The sequence below is a fragment of the Podarcis gaigeae genome (assembly GCF_964106915.1).
Source record: "Podarcis gaigeae genome assembly, chromosome: 14".
Taxonomy (NCBI): Eukaryota; Metazoa; Chordata; class Lepidosauria; order Squamata; family Lacertidae; genus Podarcis; species Podarcis gaigeae.
In genome coordinates, this window is record NC_139690.1 from 40,183,317 (window position 1) to 40,208,036 (window position 24,720).

The window sequence follows — 24,720 nt, forward strand, 5'->3', positions numbered from 1 at the left end:
GTATGTGTTTTCTTAACTCAAATTTCTTTCTTTTTTTTTTAAAGAAAAACAGTCTTAAGTTATGGGCATTTCCCCCGTCCCCAAGCTACAGATTAAGTAGCATAAAGTTCACCAACTTAGTATGAATGCTTCAAATGACAAAATATGGTAATCAGTGTTGTTATTCCTCTTCTGTTGCACATGAAGAATTAATATCTGAAATTCAGAGATTATTCCAGTATTTTAAACTTTGTAAAGCCACCAATAAAACATAACAACCCCACTCCTAAACAATACCCTGGCCCAAGAGGCAGTCTACCACTGAAGCTACCTTCTGGTTGGCCTCTGGACTAGGTGGGCCTTTGGTCTAACCCAGCAAAAGGGTACTTTTTATGGGGTTTTTAATGCACACACAGACTCCACAGAGACATTGAGGTACATCTGTTTCTTTGTGTGCATGAAGCCCCCTTTTTTGCTATGGCACATCTCATGGAGGGATTCCAAACACTCCTCTCAGAAGAAAGGAGAAAACATTTACAGCATTTAAACAAGTTCACAGCATAACATGTCTAGGGCGGGTGGGTTGTTATTCTTTGCGGTTGTTACATTATGTATTTTGTGTGTTTATCCTGTAAAAACTGCCACGAGACATTCAGATGAATGTATAAATGTGTATACATTTAATAAATGATAATTTTAACAATTATAATGTTAATAAATAATAATATTTTAAGGGCAATTCTTCCCTGACTGGAGATGGAGGAGGTTGGGACAGGAGGGAATGGAATGTGATGGAATCTTGCTTGGAGCCAAAAGTGACCCGGCTGGTGGAAAATACCTGTTGAGGCTGACAGCTGAAGAGATGAAAAATGGAGAGGGGGAGAGTGGTGTAGTGGTTAGAGTGCTGGACCAGGAGGACTTGAGAGAGTACAGTACAAATCCCCACTGGGCCATGAAGCTCACCTAGGACCATGTATGCCAGTATATAAAAGTGGTTGCGACAGACGGGGTGAACTAAGAAAACACAAGGAAAAGAGGGCTTAAAAGGAACCATGGAAAGAGAGGATAGGAAGTCAATGAATGTTTTCTGATCTTTTGTCGATTATTCAAAATCTGAAAAGATTTTTCTTTGTCTCGTTTTTGTTTAGTGCTTTGTTGATGTGGAACATTATCAGAAAAGCAAATAAATAAAATAGGGGGGGAAATCCTGAATATGAAAGGAAGCGAGCTTCCCACTTCACTAGTAGAGCTGCAAGGAGACCAGCTGTGATGCCAACTGAATCGGACCTTCCTACTTTCACAGGTTTAAAGGTCGACACAAAATTTTAAAAATCCTTCCAGTGTGCACGCACACGAAAGCTCATACCAATAACAAACTTAGTTGGTCTCTAAGGTGCTACTGGAAGGAATTTTTTTTATTTTGTTTCGACTACGGCAGACCAACACGGCTACCTACCTGCAGGTAAAAAGGTGGGAGAGCTACCTCACAGGTATGTCATGGGTGGATGAAATAGGCAGAGGAAGAACCATCTATGCCGCTTTTTGTCGTCATCCTCATCATGTCTTATTAAATTTGTTAGTCGCTTTCTCTTGCCCAAGGCAACCCAAAGCGACTGACAACCAAATGTAATAAATAATAAAAATAATTCATTAAATTTGTATATACCACCTGCAAATCTCAGAGCAGTCCACAGCATAAAAAGACAAGATGAAAAACACAGAACACCTACTAAAACGGTGCACTGAAATGCAACAACGAAACGAAACGATTCTGCGCGTCCTGGTGGCTGTCCTGGCACTTGCCCTTCTCAATCATGGCCGCCTGCGCTTCCGCAGAGGAAGCGCCGAGAGGCCTGAGAGGCAGAGGGCGGGGGGGGGCGAGTCAGGTGACGGGAGACAAGATGGCTGCCTTCCCCTGGTAAGGACGGTCGAGCTTCTCCTGCAGATAGTCTTGGAGAGAAGCTGGGAGGAGGAGACGGCGGCTTGCGACGGGCAGCTTCCCGCTTTAATTCCCTTTTTGTCTTGCAAGGCTTTGCTGACATGTTTGGGGTGGGGCGGGTTCTTTTTGTGAGGTGTCTGGTATTTATTATTATCTTTCATGGCAGGCAGATATGGCACACCAGGCTCTAATAGGCTATGTGGTGCTTAGCTATTTAAGTTTTATTTTTATTTTTTTAAGTTATTACTGACGGCACGTTTGCAGCTCACTGCCTTTCAGCAACCGCTTTGGCACTGTGACCCCTTAGGTAAAGGTAAAGGGACCCCTGACCATTAGGTCCAGTCGTGGCCGACTCTGGGGTTGCGGCGCTCATCTCGCTTTATTGGCCAAGGGAGCAGGCTTACAGCTTCCGGGTCATGTGGCCAGCTTGACTAAGCCGCTTCTGGCGAACCAGAGCAGCGCATAGAATCGCTGTTTACCTTCCTGCCGGAGCGCTACCTATTTATCTACTTACACTTTGACGTGCTTTCGAACTGCTAGGTTGGCAGGAGCAGGGACTGAGCAACGGGAGCTCACCCCATCGTGGGGATTTGAACTGCCAACCTTCTGATCTGCAAGTCCTAGGCTCTGTGGTTTAACCCACAGCTCCACCCCTTATGCCACAATAAATTTATTTTTAGCCATTGTGGCGAGAGTATTGGACTAGGACCTGAGAGGCATGGATTAAAACCCTCACTCAGCTGTGAAGCTCACTGGGTACCCTTAAACCATTGTCTTTCAGCCTAACCTACCTCGCAGGGTTGTTGTGAAGTTAAAATGGGGAGCAGGCAGAACCCATGCATGCCGTTTTGAGCTCCTTGGAGGAAATGTGAGATGTAAATGTAGTGACAAATAAAATATCAGGTGCCATTCTGGAAATCCTTAGCCATGGTGAGACAGGCAGAAATCTAACAGGGGCGGCTCTTGAGAATTGTAGGTGTGATGGGCCGTGTATTTGGGGAAATAAGTGTTTAATGCACAAAGAGGCTTCAGCAGCAAAGTGGGTCTTGGTATCTTGAAATAAATCAACATTTATTGCAATATATATTTCCTTGGTCTGTAGCCCTCTTCATTGGCTACAATATGTTAGCCTCATTTGGGATGTGTGCTTAGGTGATACATAAAGAGGCATCCTGGTGTAGTGGTTAGATAGTGTATTGGACTAAGGCTGAGGAAAACCCAATTTCAAATCCTCAGTCAGCCTAACCCATTATTTGTGAGGATAAAATGCCCTGATAAAAATGCCATTAAAAACAGAGAAAATCCAAAATAGGATCCAATGGTAATGAAATACAGAAACATACCGTTTTGGCCTCTTCATTCAGTGGTGGGGTCTGCATGCTGAAGATCCCAGGTTTGGGCCCTGGTATCTCCAGATTACAAGGATCTGGTGTCAGATGATGGAAAAGATTTCTGCCTGAAATCCAGTCAAAATATTGGACTAGATCAAGGCTGGGGAACCTGTAGCCCTCCAGAAGATGTTCATGTCCTATTCCCATCAACTTCAGCCAGCATAGATAGGGAGTGGTCAATTATGATGGGATTTGTAGTACAATAAAATCTGGTAGGCCACAGGCTCCTCATCTCTGGGTTAGATAGTCATGTAGTCTGATCTAGTATAAGGCAAAGTTCCTGTGTTTCTTTGTTTTTCTCTGTACACAGATGCCTCTGATTTTCACTTAACTTTCTTTATTTCACAACATTGCATGTACTGACTGCCGACAAAAAGAGAAGTGTTTTCTATTGCGACAACAGAAACACTGCACATTTGAAACAAGATGTCTTGTGGGTTCTAACTGGAAACAAGAGGTTAGCGCAGGCATACTTGCAAAGTATGTCCATGATGCTGAACCATGGACAATATGCCATACATTCCCCGCACATTGAAATCTAGCATGTCAGGAAGAAGGTGGAGGCTGTTGTAAAAAGCTGCACCCACACCACAGTGCCATGAGGTGGTAAACTTGTATAGCAGCTAAGTGCTCACTTGCTAGAACAGTTTGCTGTACAGCATACATTCCCTGCACATGGACATCTAGCATGTCAGGCAGAAGGCTAGGCTAAAACCCTGTCTAAAGTGAACTGTTTTACCACCTCAGAAAGAACTAAGAGTACACTTACTTTAGAAGTGTGGGAATGAGGGCAGGGAGGCACTACACAGTATAACATTTTTTTATTAGATAATTGAATACTTTAAGGCAGGGATGTGGAAACTGTTGGGTGTTGTAATACAACAACATCTGAAGGGCTACAGCTTTCTCATTCTTCTGTTAGAGATCTGTGCATTCCTCATGTTAGTTGTTTAGCTACTTTGGAATGTATGTGCAATTTCAATATATATTTTTCTCCAGTCCACTTCCCTTTGGCATCCAGTTGGTGTCGCTGTTGATTTGTATTAGCAATCCACTGTGCCGATTCTCCTGGCCCTGTTTTATTTATTGCAGGAGAGCACAGTGGTAAGAGTACCATGTGTAAAATAAAGTTGAGGTCTTTGAAATTCAGATAACTTCAAGATAACCACTCCCTTGTGCCTCTTGACTGGAATTACATGGGCCCTGCTGTTCACACAACTGCATACATTTGCCTTATGTAATTCGCTCTATGCGGGGCTGCCCTTGAAGCTGTCCCAGAAACTCCAGCGGGTGCAGAATGCTGCAGCGAGGCTCCTCACGGGGTCTCTGCCATGGGAGCATATTCACCCAGTGCTTTTCAAGCTGCACTGGCTCCCGGTGGAGTACAGAGTCAGATTTAAGGTGCTGCTTTTGACCTTTAAAGCCCTTCACGGCCTAGGACCCTCGTACCTCCGGGACCGCCTCTCCTGGTATGCCCCACGGAGAGCCTCAAGGTCCATAAATAACAACACCCTAGTGGTCCCGGGCCCTAAGGAAGTTAGATTGGCTTCGACCAGAGCCAGGGCCTTTTCAACTCTGGCTCCGGCCTGATGGAACGCTCTGCCTCATGAGACCAGGGCCCTGCAGGATATGATTTCTTTCCGCAGGGCCTGTAAGACAGAGTTGTTCCACCTGGCCTTTGGCTTGGAGCCAGTTTGATTCCCTCCCTCCCCCCCCCCTCTCTCTCTTTTTTCCCCTTCTTTTCCTTCTCCTCCTGCGATGAGGCTACATTTTAATATTTTAATGTTCCATTATTTTAATTGTTGTGTTTTATTTTTGTTTTTAAGTTTGTAATCATTCATCTTGTTTTTATGATTGCTTGTAAGCCGCTCTGAGCCCGGCCTTGGCTGGGGAGGGCGGGGTATAAATAAAAAATTATTATTATATTATTATTATTATTATGTTTATAGGTAAGTTGTGTTGAATGTAGAAGGATGGTTCTTGGCTTGATGAATGGGCTGTCTTTGAATTGCAAAGCAAATGGGGATGTTTTCTGCCTGTTAAAGGCTTTAATTAAATTTCCCTTGCAAGTTCCCTGTGAGACAATATTCCAAGTTTTAAATATAGAGTTTGGAGAGTTGAGAAAAAATTGACTCTTCATAGAATCATGGAATTGTAGAGTTGGAAAGGGACACTAGGGTCACCTATAGTCCAACCCCCTGCAGTGTGGGAGTCAGTGTGGTGTAACGGTTATGAGCGGTAGATTTGTAATCTGGTGAACCGGGTTCGCATCTCCACTCGTCCACATGCAGCTGCTGGGTGACCTTGGGCCAGTCACACTTCTTTGAAGTCTCTCAGCCCCACTCACCTCACAGAGTGTTTGTTGTGGGGGAGGAAGGGAAAGGAGAATGTTAGCCACTTTGAGACTCCTGAAGAGGAGTGAAAGGGCGGGATATCAAATCCAAACTCCTCTTCTTCTTCTTCTTTTGCCCAATGTGGGGCTATTTGTTGGGTCTCTATGGGGAACCTCCAGATCTTGCTGGACTACAACTACCATCCTCCTGGTTCTTTGGCCATGTTGGCTGGAGTTGATGGGAGCCGAGTCCATCAACATCTGGAAGGCCACATTTTCCCTGCCCCTGGACTATGTTATAGCTGAATGGGGATTTGAACTCTGTTCCAGCATGCTATCCAGCAGGAGTGGCTAACTTTTTTGGGGCACGACGGCTTCATTCACTCTTGGCCAATCCTCTGAGGCCTGTGTGCTGCCAGTGAGGGCATTCAATCCATGTTCCTACACAGGCACACAGCTTCCTTTCCTTGGACATCAGATGAGTAGGTGGGGAGACAGTGATTTTTATCCCCAGCTGAGTGCTGGGCCAAGGGAAGAGGTTCAAACTTCTCTTCCTACCCCAGCATTTTGTCACTTTTCAAAACTGGTGATGTATCATGAGACCAGAAGAATTTGCTTGCAAGCTGAACTATTCTGGCTCTTTGGCAATCGCTGAGTGGTAATCACTTTCAAAAGTGTAACATTTACCACTTGCTGACTGGCTTTTAAAATAAAGATTTAGAGTTGAGCCCAATTAAATCATTGCGCTTGTGGAACAACGCTTCCCTTCTCTCCCCTCCTCCTGTGCGTCTCTCAGATTTGCTCTGGGCAGCCTGCCAACCCTCCAGAACAGTTTGAGGGGGGGGCAGGGATGTAGTGGAAGGGGTCAGAGGGAGGGGAAATTCAGGTGCATCAGTGAAAGGCATTCCATGAGCACAATTACAATCCAGTAATAATACTAACACATAGTAATAATTCTTTGTAACTTTTCAAAGCACTTCATTATCTAGTTGTAATCAAGTAAGCTAAATCAGTTCAGTCGTACCTTAGTTTTTGAACAGCTTAGTTCTCGAATGTTTTGGCTCCCGAATGCTGCAAACCTGGAAGTGACTGTTTCGGTTTGCGAACTATTTTTGGAAGCCGAACATCTGATGGGGCTTCCGATTGGCTGCAGGAGCTCCCTGCAGTCAGTCAGAAGCCGCGCTTTGGTTTCCGAACATTTTGGAAGTCGGGGGGACTTCCGAAGTAGATTTGGTTTGACTTCCCAAGTACGACTGTACTATTACATGCCCCGTCCCCATCCCATTCCACATGTTGATGTTGGGACTGAGGTTAGGTGGGAGTCATTTGGCTTAGGTTTTCTGGTGAGTTCATGGTACATGGAAGGCTCAAGCTGAAGACTTCCTGATTCATAGCTCAGCCTCCTGGTCACTGCTATGCCAGCTTTTCAAGATACCATGTAGGTGTTTGCTAGAGAAAAATTTGTTTGTGTGTGAATCTGGGATTGGTGCACAGGATGACCTAAGGCTAGGATTCTCTTCATTTTACTGTTCACCCGGTAAAAATTAATCCCTGCATAAGATGTCTGTGCATTCATAGGATACCTTTTAAAAGCCAGCCAGTGAGTGCAAAAAGCTGTGCTAGAAGTGGTCTTCTGTTTGTTGTCCCAGGTACCAATATTGTCATGTTACTGTCTCAAACAGGCACAATTTTCTAAGGTCCAGATTGCAATTGGCAATAGAAACCAGCATTTAACGTTTCGGCTGTGTGCATTTGCTTTCAGCTGCTGCTTTAGATTCTTCTGAGGTCCAGCAAAAATGCTGTTTCTGTGAAAGGGTGAAGGGAACTCTCTCTCTCTCACCCAAACTCTGTGCTGTTTTAATTGTGAAAGTCCTTACAAATGCTAATAAGCTCAAGGGGCCAGCAAAGTAGCAGAAGTGTGGGGGAAACATTGAGAATAGTGCATTCAAGTGAATATTTATGCACAGGGCAGGCAGGAAACTGGAGATTAAGAAATGTAGGGAGACAGGCATGAGCATCCTTCACTGGGTTCTTTTTCTCCTCCTTTTACAATGTCTCATTAGGTTGTAAAGCCGTTCCTTTCAGTAGCACTGCTGGGTTGTCTCATTCAATTGGCCTTCAAAGTTGCACAGTCGGTTGGTGGCTGAGCCTTTGTCGAATGCTTTTTTAGAATAAGTGTTGTCTCTGCTTAGAAGAGTCGTGAAAATGCAGTTGATTTGCAGGACATGACTGGCAGGTTATTTCCCCCAGTTTTTTTCACCTGAAGTTTATGCCAGCTAAAAATAAGCAGCAGATTTGTAATGCGATGGATTTCACAGTTGATAAAGACAACAATAGAAGGAATCTTTGCAGCTTCTTTTGTTTGATTGAAGCACTGGCAGTTCCTCTGTTTGATGCCTTCGAATGATGAGAAAAGGGTAAAAGATGACAGACAAAAGGAAGTATTCCTTTAGAAATGGAAACTAAGCAATAGAAAGGACTGTCAGTGGCACACAAGCACAAATGACTTTATAAAACAGGAATGGGGAACTGGATCTGGCTGGTGGGATCTGTTCAGTGCCGGATATGCATGGCTGTCCAGCCTTTGCCTGAACACCCCCAGTGAGGGAGAGCTCACCACCCCACGGGTCATTTATTCCACTGTCAAGCTGCTACTCTCGTCAATAAGTTTATCCTGATGTTCAGCTGAAATCTGCCCCCCTGTAACTTGCACCCATTCAGATGGCAGTATCTGGAGGTCTCTATCATGTCATGTTAGTTTGATCCTCAGTCTCTGTGCCATGTGCTTCTCTAAGCATCTTCTTGTGGAAAAATGTGGCTTGTAAACACAACACACAAACTTTGATCCTCCTCCAAATTGCTTCCATAGGGAGCTGCCAGCTGTGGGTACCATAGCTAAGTGACGTGTCCTGCTCCTTTTTGCACAGAATGATGGAGTTAGGTCAGTGTTATAAACTGAGATATGAAAGCCAGGAGCTAAATGGCACCTTAAACTTGGGTTATGGGCACAACAATGGAATGTCTAGGTGCAGTTTTTTAAGAGAGTTATCACATTTTCTTGTGATTTTCTTCTCCAGAAACCATTGCACGTGAATGCTCAGCGTTTGCTTCCAAATCTCAGTTTTATAAGTTCTTTATGCTTTTCTCCTTCAGGCATGCTAGATCAAGAAACTACGTACGTGAATTGGAATCATGCAGACTGGAAACCGTGTCTGTGGATTTTGGAGACTACCATCCACTCAAACCCATTACAGTAGGTTTCCTTTGCAACCTTTCAACAGTCCTGTGTAGCCATGTTGGTCCAGGAGACGGGGGACAAACTAATGAACAGACCCTTCTTGGTTCTCATGTTGATGCTCTGGAATGGGCCCATCTCCGTGTACCTTCTAGTACTTGATGGAAGAAGCCTTGCTTCTTTGAAGAAGCCTTTGGGAAAAGGGGAACTGTGCAGTTTACACCGATATTAGAATTTTCAGTTTTCTAGTTGCGAGATGTGGATTTGATTCATACAGCTAGAGCCCCGATTTACTTCCTTAATCCTATGCACAGTTAGACTGTGCCTAGAACTAGTTCATTTCTTCACCATTGTATTCCTAAATTGGGATTGGGCAAAATGGTACCCTCTGGATAACAACTCCGGTCAGTCCTTGCCAGCATGGGGAAAGGTCAGGGATGATGGGAATTGTAGTAACTAACATCGGTAGAGCATCACATTGACTACCCCTACCTAAAGCAATGGACTTAGGCATGCAAAACTCAGTTTAGAGGATTGCAGCTTCGCCTTCAATTCTGTATGCACATATCTGAGTGTAAGTCCTATTGAACACAGTGGAACTTGCTTCTGAGTAGACAGTTGTACCGTCGCACAGCCTTGGTGCAAGATAGCAGTTTACGGCTGCGTTTGTATGCACGCTTATCTTGGAGTAAGCCTTATTAAAATAAGCAAGGCTGAGTAAATGTGCAAAGAATAGTCTTGTTAGTATCTGGTGCTCCTTCTGACTATTATTATGTATTCCTCAGGTAATGGAATCAAAGACAAAGAAATTAGGCCGCAAAGGAAGCACTTCCTCTACTTCCTCCTCCTCTTCCAGTTCAATGATGGATCCCCTGAGCAGTGTGTTGGACGGCACTGATCCTTTGTCATTGTTTGCTGCAACTGCAGATCCCCTGCTGACTGCAACTACGGTAACATTCTTGTTGCACTGACTAGATCCTTGTGAGCCTGCCTGCCTGCCTGCCTGCAGCTCTGCTCTGTGGCCTGTAATGGAATGATGATGGATTGAGGAAGGGCCATAGCTCAGAGGTAGAGCATTTGCCTTGGGTACAGAAGGTTCCAGGTTCAGTTCCTGGCGTCTCCAAGCAGGGCTGGGCTGGGGAAAACCCCTGCTTGAATCCCTGGTTATTATTTATACCCCGCCTAGCTGGCTGGGTTTCCCCAGCCATTCTGAACTAGATAAACCAGTGGCCTGACGCAATATGAGACCACTTTCTTTGCTCTGAACCAGGGACTGGGCTTTTTTGGTGGTTGCCCTGAACTTACAGAATCTATTTCATGTTCCTTCATCATTGTTTGTTTTAAAAAGGGTTTTGTTCATTTTTATGAAACAGTATGCTTTTTATTTAAGTTGCATTTTTTTTAATGCTCCACTTTAGATCAGATTCTACTGTCCACCTTAGTATATATGCATATTTGTTTAACTGATAGTCTTTTTTGTTTCATATTTAGTTGCAAACGTATATATATGTGTGTATATATATATATATATATATATATATATATATATATATATGTGCAATACTGCTCCGGAACCAGGTATCAAGGTGATGTACATCACAACATCAAATGCATTCAGGAAACAATTAGAAACAGACAGAGAATCACTGAGCAGAAAAAGAAATTAAGAATTTAGTAAATGCTTGAGCGAACAAAATTGCCATCAAAAAAGCATACTGCTGGAATAAGGTTGTTTCATAATGTGAGCTGGAAATGTCTGAGAATGTCCTTGTTCTGCTTGCCATCTGGTGGCTCAAAGCAGGCCTTGGCCACCACTAAGAGAGGTGCTTTCAAAGCTCTTGGTAGGCAGGAAGGTTCATCTGGCTGTTTCACCGTTGCACACTGCCTTGTGCCAGTTCTTATGTCCTGAAAGGTGTCTTAAGAAAGATTTTGCTAGTAGTAGATGCACAAATAATAGACTGTGTTTCTGCAGGCGTTGCTAGGATGTGTATCATTAGTTATCCGTGTTCAGGGGTGGGAAACCTCTGATCCTGGGTGTCAGGCTGGAGGAATCCTCTCCCTCCCCCCTGATGGCACCAAGAATCAGGGAGGAAACAAGAAAGTTCTTATGATTTATTCAGTCATCATGGTGAAGAAATCCAATCATTCCTCCATGATGGAGTTGCTCGCACTGAGCTCCTCCTCTCTTCCCTTCTAACAACAACACCTGCTTCTACAGCGCCTTCCTGTGGCCAACTGTGGTTGTGCCCTTTGTTCTTGCACCGTTAACGAACATCACATTTTGGGAGAAGGGGGTTTGGTTATACTGTCCAGTGACATGTCAGCTAGCTGCTCTGTCCCCTCCTCCTTCTTCTCCTAACACTGCATAACTCTGTTGTTCTCCTGTCTCTGAGCTGTTAATCTTCCTCAAAGCCCTGTTGTAATTTGAGGCTGCCTTCCTCTTCCCTGGAAGCTACAGGCAAAAGAGTGGGGTGCGACCTCCACCACTCCTCCTCTTCAGTCCAGTCCCTGACACAGGGCCCAAACATGGCCCTCTGGGTCTCTCCATCTGGCCCTTGGAACTCTTCCCTGGCCACACCCACTTACTGGCCCTGCTCCACACCCTGAGTGATAGATAGATAATTTATTACGGTCAAAGACCAGCTCACATAACACAATAAAAACAGCGTTCATAAAGATAAAATATACAATTAGAGCAAGTTGCAGCAATAGCTCATGAGTTAAAATTGAGATATATACATACACCTGTACAACTGAGATTTGGGCTACCATAAAAAGTGACCCTGAGGCGCCCCAAAGTACGACTTTATCTTTTCCCTAAGAAGCTATTTTATTCTAGAGGAAGATATGTGCCTACAAATCGGGGCACAGAATCTGGCTACCAGCCAGGTTTTCTTGTGATCTTTGCTTAAGAGAAGAGAATTAAGTTTAGACTTGTCTGAGCCTCTTCAGCAAAGGATCAATGGTGTCTCTACGAATCGCAGCATAAAAAGGACATCTAAAAAAATATGTTCAGGGCTTCCTATTTCCCCTAATGGGCAGGCGCAACACCCTGAGTGCATTTGCCTGGCTGGAATGTGTGTGCTTGAGCCAGGATAATGTCTGTCGCTTGCCTGGAGGACAAAGAGGGCTGTGCAAGTATGTTTAAGAGCCAGCCTACTGCACAAAGATAGAATTTGCATCCCTTGCTCTACCCACACTTGCCTCTGGCCCTGCCCAGCACGGGTGTGTCTGTAAACTGAATGCCACCCTTGCTCTGAAAAATATGGGTGAGATTTATCAGTATTTTTAAATGATGAAATTTACAACATACCAGAGGCCAAACATCTCATTTACGTGGAGGATTCTGTGCCTTGCTTCTCTCTCCTCTGCAGGATAGTGCCAGAAAGAAACGGGATAAAGATGATTCCTCGGCTGTTGGCAGTGACTTTGAGCCTTGGTCGAGCAAACGGGCCGACATCCTTGCTCGGTACACAACAAACGAAAAGCTTTCCATTGTGAGTGAACGTTTGGTTATGTTTCAAGAGGAAAGGTGGGATATAAATGCAACAACAACAACTACAACAACAATGATAATAATATCAACAAAGTAGGAAAGTAGGTCCAGTCTTTTTGGGTGTGCAAGCACATACAATAAATTTTGATTTAGCACAGCAGATGTTTGTAATGTTCATTTTTAAGCCATTGAGAGAACAGCATAGCATCCTTGTGAATTGTTGTGCATATTTATTCCTAAAGGCACTTAAAAATTAGTGCATGGGAGGGTAGGATGGGCATGGAAATAGCAGTGTAACCGTGCCTACTCAGAAGGAAGCCCCATTGGATTCAGTTGGGCAGTAAGTGGGTTTGGGATTGCATTCTAAAGCAGCACTACTGAACTTAGGGTTGTATCCAGTGATAGTCATATACAGTGGTGCCTCGCAAGCTGAAATTAATCCGTTCCGCGAGTCTCTTCGTCTTGCGTTTTTTCCGTCTTGCGAAGCACGGCTATTAGCGGCTTAGTGGCTATTAACGGCTTAGTGGCTTTAAGAAAAAGGAAACAAACTCGCAAGAACTCGCAAGACATTTCGTCTTGCGAAGCAAGCCCATAGGGAAATTCGTCTTGCGGAACGACTCAAAAAACGGAAAACTCTTTCGTCTTGTGCGTTTTTCGTCTTGCGAGGCATTCGTCTTGCGAGGTACCACTGTAGAGAGCAGACCCATTAAAAGGAACAGACATGACCGAGAGCTCATCCATATTTACATTTTGCCCTGACAAAAGCCTTCATCCCATATGCCCTGTCTAATATCATGGTTACCGTAAAACCACACTTTTACATCTGAAAAATGTGTTGCCTGAGCTTGAGAGTCTCAGAACTGTTCCTCGGGCAGGATGTTAAACACCGCATCCCTCTTATCCTTGAATATTTAAAATAAAAGTTTAGCATCCTACTCTTGAGAACTCTTAACAACTTTTAATTACAACCTATCGTGGTTCACATTGTTCTGCCTTTTTAATATACCACTACACCTGTCAGCTGTTGGGAATTATTGCTTTTGAAAACACATGTTTTGTTTCATTGCAGAACTTGTGTATGGGATCTGAAAAAGGTACGTGGTCACTTTAATATGTAGCTCTGTGGAAGGGGGGAAAATGTTTTAAACATGTCACAGAATTGTTTTCTATTTTCCTACTTGCTTATAGGAATATTGAAATTGCATAAATATTCCACAGCGCATGGTTATGAGAAAAGCTGGAAATTAGGTGCAAAATATCTCAATAATCTAACTGTGAAACATGAAGTTTCAGTAGCCATCGTCCTGTTTAAAGACGGGTTAATTTAGGTTAGTGTTGCTCCAATTGGTGGTCTGTGGACTGGTACCAGTCCACGAGCAATCAGCTGCAGGACCCTAGCAACTCCACCACAGTCCAGGTTGGGTAGGATCCCTTAGGGACCAAGCATGGTATGGTCCCTGGTATTTTGGGGCAGAAAATTGCCAGTTCATCACATCAGATAGCTTGAGAAGCACTGATCAGGCATTATATAGTGGCGCTGTGGGTTAAACCACAGAGCCTAGGACTTGCTGATCAGAAGGTTGGTGGTTCAAATCCCCGTGACGGGGTCAGCTCCCGTTGCTCGGTCCCTGCTCCTGCCAACCTAGCAGTTCGAAAGAACATAAAAGTGCAAGTAGACAAATAGGCACCGCTCTGGCGGGAAGGTAAATGGCGTTTCCGTGCGCTGCTCTGGTTTGCCAGAAGCGGCTTAGTCATTCTGGCCACATAACCCGGAAGCTGTACGCCAGCTCCCTCGGCCAATAAAGTGAGATGAGCACCGCAACCCCCGAGTCGGTCACGACTGGACCTAATGGTCAGGGGTCCCTTTACCTTTACCTGTTAGTTACAGGTAGCTTGATTTGCCTGGGGGTTATGTTCCAGAGCCCCACGTGTGTCGGCGGAGCCTGCGCAAGGCCGCCTCATTCTTCCTTGTTCCTCTCCCACTCTGCCCTGTTCTGCCTGTTTTTGTGACCTTTTGGTTCACATCTGTGGTTGGCTCTTTTCAGAATCGCGCACATATGGGATGCACCTAAAACTGTCACTGCCTGTACATCTGCCCCAAATTAGCAACGAATCCCTCCTTCCCAAATTTATTCAGTGGCTTGTTTGGAAATGGTTCCGTAGGGTCACAGGCTTGTAGAGTTGGAAGGGACCACAAAGGTCATCTAGTCCAAACCCCCTGCAGTGAAGGAGTCTCTTGTGCAATGTGGGGCTCCAACCCATGACCCTGAGATTAAGAGTCTTATGCTTTGCCGACTGAGCTCTGTTGCAGTTTAAAGCATTCCAGGATGTGATTCCCTTCAGGAAAAGCAACAACTCCTGGGTCAGCAGTTTCTGAGAAGGTGCGGACAAGGCTGGAAGAGCTGGATGATCTCGAAGAGGTGAGCGAGCACTTTCATTTCCCTACATTTAGACCCCACCACCCTGCTTTTTAAATAAAATATTCAGGGTAGCTCGCAAGACGGAACAAAATAGACTAATGAGAAAAAAACAGCAGTAAAGCCAGCAGCAGTTTTCAGACTGGAAAAAAAACAAAGGCAAAATACATGAAAGGATGGTAATCTAAAAATTGGTTGCTGAGATAATAATAATAATAATAATAATAATAATAATAATAATAATAATAATAATATTTTATTATTTATACCCTGCGGCTTCCAACAGAGCATTAAAATATAATAACCAATTAAACATTAAAAGCTTCCCTAAACAGGGCTGTCTTCAGATGTTTTCTAAAGTCTTGTAGTTGTTTTTCTCTTTGACATCTGGTGGGAGGGTGTTCCACAGGGCCGGTGCCACTACCGAGAAGGCCCTCTGCCTGGTTCCCTGTAACTTAGCTTCTCGCAGCGAGGGAGCCGCCAGAAGGCCCTCGGCACTGGACCTCAGAATGATGGGGGTGGAGACGCTCCTTCAGGTATACTGGACCGAGGCTGTTTAGGGCTTTAAAGGTCAGCACCAACACTTTGAATTGTGCTCGGAAACGTACTGGGAGCCAGTGTAGGTCTTTCAAGAACGGTGTTATATGGTCTCGGCAGCCACTCCCAGTCACCAGTCTAGCTGCTGCATTCTGAATTAGTTGTAGTTTCCGGGTCACCTTCAAAGGTAGCCCCACGTAGAGTGCATTGTAGTAGTCCAAGCAAGAGATAACTAGAGCATGCATTACTCTGGTGAGACAGTCCGTGGGCAGGTAGGGTCTCAGCCTGTGTACTAGATGGAGCTGATAAACAGCTGCCGTGGACACAGAATTGACCTGCGCCTCATGGACATGTTTTGAGACTACAGTTCCCATCATCCCTGACCACTGCTCCTGTTAGCTAGGGATGATTGGAGTTGTAGTCCCAAAACATCTGGAGGGCCGAGTTTGCCTATGCCTGCCTTAAGACCCCTCCTCCGAAGCCCTTTGATTCTGTTGGTTCACTTTATTTCCAGGTCACATTTCATGATTTTAACAATATTTATTCAAAACAAGAGCAGCAGCAGAGCCTTCCGGTGGCCCAGTGCTTGATTTCTAGTTTTTTAAAAATAAAAAGGAAGAAAGAAAGTGTAATAATATCAGTCTTCCCACACCCTACTTCCCAATGTACACCGGCTTCCTGAGAAGCACGGCATTTGATGCATTGATCCTGCAATTTGTAGCGATATAAATATCAAGAGATTCTGCCGGAGGGTAAATCATGCAACCCGGTGGTGCTCTTTGACTGCAGAGGATGCTGCTGGCCTGCTTCAAAGGAGAGCCAAACGCATCCAGCTGCCCTTGAATTTCAATGATAGTTTTGTTATGTAATCTACCACTTGGCAGCTCTGCAGAAGCCAAAGGGAGAGGAGGAAGCTCTTGGAAAAAAAGAAGCTTTCCTTGTTTTTCATACGTTTATAAATTCACTTGTTTTGCACACTGCTTCCTTCTTCTTTTTTCCAGGGGTCACAAAAGGAGCTGTTAAACTTGACTCAGCAAGATTATACAAACCGGATCGAAGAACTCAATCAATCTCTGAAGGATGCTTGGGCCTCGGATCAAAAAGTGAAAGCTCTAAAGATAGTCATACAGGTTAGCATTACATGTTGTGCGTGTTCTGCACATCAAAATGATTGGGGTTAAAGCATAGTGAAAATTGTATGTTTAAGGTGCTGTTAACTCTGTTGGGCTCCAAAAGGACGCTTGGGAACAGTGCTGACCCTTGACCCTTGATCAAGATGCCACTTTCTCTGAGCCAGACCCACCTCTTTCTTGATGGTGTTACCCTGGAGCGGACCTTGGTAATATGGCTTTGGGAAGGAGGTGTGAGGCTCTGGCAGGGTCCTTGAGCCCTCCTCCTTCCTTCCCAAAGTCTAGAAAGTGCTTGCCCAGCTTTGGGAAGGAGGACTCTAGGACCCTATCAAAGCCCCCACACCGCTTTCCCCGAAGCACTTACAGGCTTCGAGAAGGTGCCCTAATGGCAGTGGCCCTAAATCCACCTCTGTTGTACCACTGGCCATTTGCTTGTTCTCCCTCGTGGGCCCCAGTTCACAGAGCCATCCAAACTTAAGCCTGCATATACACCATGCATTTTCGATGTGTGCCTACTCCGAAAGAATCCTGGGAACTGCATTTTGTTAAGAGTGCTGGGAATCGCAACTCTGTGAGAGGTAAACTACAGTTCCCAGGATTCTTTTGGGGGGAAATCATGTGCTTTTTTAAATGTATACTGTGTGTGCAGCTGGAGAAGGCAAAAACGAATGGAGGTTCTTGCTCCTTCTCGCTGCTCACCCCCTTGGTGAAGGCAGGTGAACAAGCAGCTACAGGAAGGAGCAGCAGCAGGAACTGGCACTGGCTGCCCTGCTGGTGAATGAGCCTCGGCAGATGCACAACGATGCTAATTTGTGATGCCAGCCTCTGGGTGACTACCAGCTGACCTGCCTGGCTCCTTTCCACCCGTCTGCTGGTTGTTTGCCTCTTTTACTCTCCCCTCCTCTGCCTAAGCATCATCTTAAAATGCAGAGACATCACCTTGCCAACAAAGGTCCGTTTAGTTAAAGCTATGGTTTTCCCAGTAGTGATGTATGGAAGTGAGAGCGGGACCATAAAGAAGGCTGATTGCCAAAGAATTGATGCTTTTGAATTATGGTGCTGGAGGAGACTCTTGAGAGTCTATGGACTGCAAGAAGATCAAACATATCCTTTCTGAAGGAAATCAGCCCTGAGTGCTCACTGGAAGGACAGATCCTGAAGCTGAGGCTCCAATACTTTGGCCACCTCATGAGAAGAGAAGACTCCCTGGGAAAGACCCTGATGTTGGGAAACATGGAGGGCACAAGGAGAAGGGGACGACAGAGGACGAGATGGTTGGACAGTGTTCTTGAAGCTACCAGCATGAGTTTGACCAAACTGCGGGAGGCAGTGGAAGACAGGAGTGCCTGGCGTGCTCTGGTCCATGGGGTCACGAAGAGTCGGACATGACTAAACGACTAAACAGCAACAACCTCTGCCTATTGCACCTTCTAGGACAGGAGGCAGAGTGGAATTGAAAGGGCCTCTTAAGCTACGCAGAAGTGGGCAGGAGAAGGAATGCTTGGAAAGGCAGTCATTCCAATTTTTGTTTAATTCTTCGTCCCTGGTTGTTGCAGCGGGAGGGTGGTCAGAGCAGGGTCATTGGGTGTGCTTTTAGTTCCATGGGGGTGCAGAGGTGGCCAACAGTTGTGAAAACCTGGAGGGGCCTGGTCCCCCGTTTTAATTATGATTGCTTATCCTTTAGGGAGAAATGACATCTGGTATATCTATATATCTGGAGTATATTATGGAGGAATTGTAGCTCGGGGCAGAGCACCTGCTGTGCATGCAGATGATCCCAGTTTTAATCCCTGGCGTCTCTAGGGCTAGGGGTGTCCCCTGTCTGAAACCTGCTCCCAGTCGGTGTTGACAGCACTGATCTAGATGGACCAGGGATGCGGGTGGCGCTGTGGTCTAAACCACTGAGCCTCTTGGGCTTGCCGATCAGAAGGTCGGCAGTTTGAATCCCTGCAACGAAGTGAGCTCCCGTTGCTCTGTCCCAGCTCCTGCCAACTTAGCAGTTCGAAAGCACACCAGTTCAAGTAGATAAATAGGTACTGCTGCGGTGGGAAGGTAAATGGCGTTTCAGTGTGCTCTGGTTTCCGTCACAGTGTTCCGTTGCACCAGAAGCGGTTTAGTCATGTTGGCCACATGACCGAGAAAGCTGTGGACAAATGCCGGCTCCCTCGGCCTGAAAGCGAGATGAGCACCGCAACCCCATAGTTGCCTTTGATTGGACTTAAGCGTTCAGGGGTTCTTTACCTTACCTAGATGGACCAGTGCTTTAACTGTATAAAGGCAGCTTCCAGTGTTCATAGGTAAGACAAGCAGTACCAGTAACAGGGCCTTTTTAGTAGTAACGCCAAATTGTACAGCTAGCTCCCTGAAGCCTCCTAAGCCCACTCCTTTCGTGTTTTAAGAGAGTTAGTGAAACACTATGTTTTGGGCAATCTTTTGCTGTTTGATTTTCAGAATGATCATTGGAAGCAGCCTTAGACTACTAGATCATATATTTTCCCCATCTAGCTCAGTAGAGTCTACTCTGACTGGCAGCGCCTCTTCTAGAGCTAAAGTATAGGCCTTTCCAGGTATTGAACCTGGTAACTTCTGCATACAAGACCATGTATCGCTGTGCTGTAGCCTCTCCCTTAGTCACATGCTGTTTTGAATCCCTTTTTTGGCACTTCAAAATTATTTCCTAGTGTAGATATTTTCTTTGCTATGTGAACTTAGTCATCTCTTTTTTCTCTTTTCCCTCTTTAGTGTTCTAAACTTCTTTCAGACACAACGGTGATTCAGTTTTATCCAAGCAAATTCGTCTTAATAACAGACATACTTGACACATTTGGTAAGTGCAGACATCTCAAACATCTCTCTTTTTTCAGATTGAAATTTGTAAGTGCAAACTTGGAAGACAACAAAAATCTTGCACTGGTTTGTGGCTCCTGGAAGGCTTGCCTATCAAATAATTCGGCCTTTCTGCTGCATCGAAGCTTCAAGGACCTGCCTTGCTTGTGGCATCATCTTCTTTGAAATGCATTTTGTGGTGGGTTTTCCTGCCCCTCCCCAAGGAACAACAAGGTCTTGACCGACTGAAACTTGCTCACTCCCGTGAAATGTCTTTGCTCAGTTAGATAAAAGAGAGTACCAGATGTTCTTTCCTGGACTCAACAAACGTGACCTGAGCAACATGATCTGCCTTGGAACCTCTCATCATAGTTTTTGTGGATCCAAGCCAAAAGTAGCGTTAGTACAACATATGCAGATGTCTTGAGCCTAATTTCAAGGTGTTTCATCCCATGCCTGGCTGCATCCTTGGGTACCTGACACCAATCATACCCTGATATAGAAGCAGAGATGTTCATGTGCCACTTCCCCCGTCACAAGAATGCCATCTGTGGCAACTGAGGCTGAGTTGTGCTTAACACCATTGAATCTGAGCTGACTCTCAGTTCAGACTGCAATTGGGCCTCCGCCATTGGGAACGGCACATTAACATAATTGGATAATATTTTAGAGATTTTTTTCCAGGAATAAGGGCTCTCTTTCTGTCCTTTGTACAGTCTTCATTGTGGGAATGTTCAGGGTGGCATGAGAGGATATATCGTTTACAGTTATACCTCGGGATAAATATGCTTCAGGATAAGTATTTTCGGGTTTTGCTCTGCCGCAACCCAGAAGTAATGGAGCGCGTTACTTCCTGGTTTTGCTGCTTGCGCATGTGCAGACGGTCAAAATAACGTCACACGAATGCGCGGAAGCGGCGAAACGCGACCCGGACAGACGCGCAGTCATGTCTTACGTTCTATTCAGGATGCGAACATGGTTCTGGAACGGATCCTGTTCGCATCCTGAGGTACCACTGTATTACTATCCTTCCTAACTTGCGCTAGCAAGTTCCTTTACTTAGCAGAGTTTACGTTCCCCTTTTTTACATGCACAGGAGATAGCTGGTTGCAGGCTTGTGTAAGCCTCTCACTATTATACAATTCAATCTGTATTCAGATTGAATTGTACGTTCCTGGTAAGTTCCCTTCAATCCCTCTTAAAAAAATAAAGATTCCATAATCTTATTCAAGGTCAATAAAAGAAGTTTACTTACATCAGTTCACAGTTGGATCCCGGAAGGCAGACAGTTACAAATATGTACATGTGGATCTACCCTATATGGGGGAATAATTCCAGTTCTTCTGCTAGCTGAGAGAACAGTCCTACCTAAAAGCTGGTCAAACAAAGAAGGAAGTGAAAAAGAGAGAGGTGTGCTACGTGACTCATCCTTTTGTTACCTGGACAGGTTAGGTCACGCCCACCTTCTATCACATGCAAAGGAAGGATGCTCCAACCAGGAGGAACAGGAAGTTTCAACTGGCCGGACCAAACATTCCCTCGCATGTCTTCTCTAGCATTACAAGGAATGTTGCACTTGACTGCTCCCAGTGGATTACACCCCACATTTGTCTACAGGAATACATTGGGCTTGTAGCTCAGGGACAGAACACTTGCCTTGCATGCAGAAGGTCTCCACTTCAGTCCCCAGCATCTCCCGGAAGGGCTGGGAGAGAGGAAAAGGAAGTACTAAAGTTGCCTACTTGGCTCCACTAGATGACAGTATAATGTAACAGGAAACAGTTGCATTTGGCAAGTTGAAAACTTGAGCTGTGTGCAAATGGCCTCTCAAAATTCTCCATCCAAATTTTGCTTTTAATGTGATTTGCAATCTGGATTTAGAATAGAAGTCTTGTTGGAAGACTAGATGTATTCTCTCTAGCCTGTAAATCTCAACCCGTTATCTTACTGTTTATGTTCATTACATTTGTATCTTAAAATGCATAAGAATGAATAGCTTTTTTAAAAATCCTTGCAGGAAAGCTGGTGTATGAAAGAATCTTTTCCATGTGCACCGATAATCGCAGCTCCTTACCAGGTAACACTATTGCTGTGCTACTTACTTGCAGATTTAGGGTTGTGCCCAGCTAAATTTTACTCAGAGTAGAGTAGACCCCTTGGAATTGGTCATATCCACTAATTCTGGTGGGTTTACGTTGAATAAAACATAACTGGCTACAACCCTTAAGTTATAATCACAGGCATACTTGTTACAGTCGAATCCCGTGAAATTTATATTTTATTGTGGTTTTATATTTGTTGCACACTGTTTAGATGTTTTCTGTGTGAGTTAGCAATATATAGATACTTTTAAAAAACGACTAAATATGCAGACTTTGGGCTCAGGCTTTTAAATTCAGTATTGTTGAAAATTACACAATATTAATACGTCTATTATGGATTACTGCAATGTGTTGTTTGTGGGGCTGCACTGGAAGACTGTTTAGCAACTGCAGCTGATGCAGAATTCGACAAAAGCCAAATGTTGAGCGGAGTCAGATGGTCTGAATGTGTAACGTCAATTCTGGCCCAATAGCGCTTGCTGGCATTTAATTTTCTGAACTCAATTGAAAGTGATGGTTTTAACCTTATAAAGCCACAGTTTGGGACCCTGTTACCTTGGAGAATGCATCTTCCCATATTTGCCTACCAAAATAACCAGAGGCCCTTCACTGTGTTTCTTCACTGGCAGAATGCAGCAACAACAGAACAGGCCTTTTCAGTATTGGCCCCGTCTGTGGAATTCTTTCTCCAGCGTGCCTTGCCTGGCACTGACAGTGACAACTTTTTGGTGCCAGGTTGAAGCCATTTTGCCCAGACATGTGAATGTTAGCTCCTCCTGCAGCAGCTGATATTTTATCTGAGTAATCCTTTGGTGATCATGCTTAATGTTGAGGGGAAGAAGTGAATTGGCTTTTACAGTCTGCTTACTTTCAATGTAACTTATACTGGCTTTGTTTGTTTTTATTCTGTACTGGTGCATGCATGCAGGAGGCTGTCTGTGCAGGAGAGGTGTGTTTCATAGAATTGTAGAGTCGAAAGGGACCCTGAGGGCCATCTAGTCTAACCCCCTGCAAAGCCCATTTGCACACATGTATTCTTGTACAAGTAGTGGATGTCTCTGATCCCCCATGGTACGTGTGTGTCTTGAGAGAAGGGCCATATCTAGGTAGTAGATCAAATACTTTGTCCCAGATTCACTCCCTTCCTGGTACGGCTGAAAAAGACTCCTGTGTGAGACCTTCGAGAGATGGACCAGTGGAATGATTTGCTATAATGCAGCTGCCTTTTCTTTCTTTTAGATGCATGTAAATGTGTAGGTGTGTGTACAGACACACACAGGCACATGATGCAACGTGTGTTCCTGTTTCATTTTGGATGCTCCCTTATTTTGAGGCTAGAGCATCCTCCACTCAAAACCTGTATAAAAAGGACGAGCAAACAGTAAGAATAATAAAAACACAGGAGCCTTGAAATCCTTACAGCAATCACGCTGGCATGAGAGACTCTGGCGCAGTGTGTGTAAACAGGCGCAATTTCCTGTGCGGAGCCTCTGTGCCTTGAGCAGCTGTGCGCAAAGCAAGAACATGCTCATTGGTATTTTGTTCTCATTCTTTCCATTCCAATAAAAGGAAAAAACTTCTGATTTAGCACCGGAGCCCCCCTGCCTTCAGGAAACCGAGGCTGCAGCTGAAGACTGTGCTTACCCAGATGTACCTAAGCAGGGAAAGGAGAGGGGATCATTGCAGAGGTTTTGAAAGGACACACTTTGTCTCTGATAATGAAACCGGTGCTTTATGGCCATGCCTATGAGTCTAGCCTGGCTTCGAAATCAGTGCAATATAATACGTTGTTATATTTTGTGGATAAGGTTGATTCTGGTGCGTGTGTGCCATTTTCTGTACCTCTTTGGCAAGACGCCGGTTTTAAATCTTGTTTTTACATTCCTAATCCAAGTCTGTTTCTTGCGCCGTCTCTCTCAACAGCTGCTGCTCACTGCCTTGTCCTTAACCGCCTTGGCAGTTAGGGCATACTTGAACTTAAGGACTCCGGGTCCCCATCGTGCTTCGTTACGTAAAAGTCCTCAAGCGCTTAGGGGTGGGCTGTTGCCAAATGGGAGAGAATTGCAGTCTCTCTCTCTCTCTCTCTCTCTCTCTCTCTCTCTCTCTCTCCCCCCCCCCCACCCCCTTGAGTTTCTGCACAGGCTTGGCGTTTTTGAGGAGAGAACAGCACAACAGCAGAATAATAAGCGGCAGTCCCTGCTCCAGTTCAGTTGAATGGGAACTTCTGCCACTTCTGCTTTGTTCTGTGGCGGAAAGGTGCTTGGAACGCAGAGATCCCCCGCTGCCCCATATCAAATCACTCTGACCCACTTTGCTTCCATTGGATGAGGCCCAATTTGCTCATTTGTTAGCGCAAGGTGTGTCAGCAAAAGCACCTTCTCGAAAGAAGCTCCTCCATCCCAGGCACCTGATGGCCCCCAAATGGGTCAACCAGAATGTGAAAAGACTGGCGGTGTGTCTTGCTGTTGCATAGGGGGCTGGCTTTATTCAAGGCCAGGCTGTTTATCCCTCTCTCCCAGTATTGCCTTTTTGGATTGGCAGTGTCTGGCCAGATCTTCACGTGGTTCTTCCCCTGCGACCCAGCTCCGGGGAAGGGATGGAAGCCGGTATAGAACTTCAATAAAGTATCTTAACTGGGAGATGCCAGGAATCAAATCTGGGACTTTCCCCATGCAAAATGTGCACTGATCTTTACCATTGGTCAGGCCATTGGTCCATCTTGCTCAGTATTGGCTATTCCAACTTGGCAATGAATCATAGAATTGTAGAGTTGGAAGAGACCCCGGGGGGTCATCCAGTCCGTCCCCCTCCAATGCAGGAAGCTCAACACGCAGTCACCCATCCAATCTGAAACCATAGTGGCTCCAGGGTTGCAAGCCAGGGTCTCTCCCAGCCCAGCTGGAGGGGTTGTGAATGGAATGTGGCACTTCTTTCATTCTAAGCAGGCACTTCACTACAGTCCGCCCACTAAGCATACTGGCTGTGGTAGGATTTGGACCCATGCTGCCGAAGAGACTGGAGCCAGAATCCAGCACCTTACACTGCTTGAGCACACTACCAAGATAAAATATATATTTGAAATGCCTGGAGCCTAAATCCAGCTCCATAGGCAACTTTAGCACAGCCCCCGCTCAATTTACTGTCAGCGGTGGAATTCAAACCCATGCCTTTGACGAAGCTGCAGCCTTTATCTGTGCTTAAGACTATGGAACTTCCTTCCACAAGATGTGGTGATATTCATCAGCTTAGGGAGCTTGTCCTGCTTTTGGGCTTAGCAGAGACTTTTTGCTGAGCACTTGGAGAAGCAGGATGGTGAATTAGATGAAAGGCTTGAGC

At 45.1% G+C, this 24,720-nt stretch overlaps 1 protein-coding gene across 5 annotated transcripts in view; it reads left to right on the plus strand.

The window, feature by feature from the left end:
* The first annotated feature begins 932 nt into the window (after nucleotides 1-932).
* The window catches only part of VPS35L (VPS35 endosomal protein sorting factor like), a 78,949-nt gene continuing 55,161 nt past the window's right edge, over nucleotides 933-24,720 (plus strand). Inside the window, exons 1-9 of one of the 5 annotated variants that reach the window (XM_083711373.1) lie at nucleotides 933-952; nucleotides 8,795-8,894; nucleotides 9,662-9,826; nucleotides 12,251-12,373; nucleotides 13,442-13,466; nucleotides 14,716-14,792; nucleotides 16,328-16,456; nucleotides 19,199-19,283; nucleotides 21,300-21,359. In XM_083711373.1, the coding sequence (XP_083567499.1) occupies nucleotides 951-952; nucleotides 8,795-8,894; nucleotides 9,662-9,826; nucleotides 12,251-12,373; nucleotides 13,442-13,466; nucleotides 14,716-14,792; nucleotides 16,328-16,456; nucleotides 19,199-19,283; nucleotides 21,300-21,359 (766 nt within the window). In that variant the 5' untranslated portion in view covers nucleotides 933-950. Of the gene's footprint in view, nucleotides 953-1,852; nucleotides 1,898-8,032; nucleotides 8,059-8,794; nucleotides 8,895-9,661; nucleotides 9,827-12,250; nucleotides 12,374-13,441; nucleotides 13,467-14,715; nucleotides 14,793-16,327; nucleotides 16,457-19,198; nucleotides 19,284-21,299; nucleotides 21,360-24,720 lie in introns of those variants that run through there. The other 4 variants (XM_083711371.1, XM_083711374.1, XM_083711375.1 and 1 more) reach the window with 4 other exon arrangements.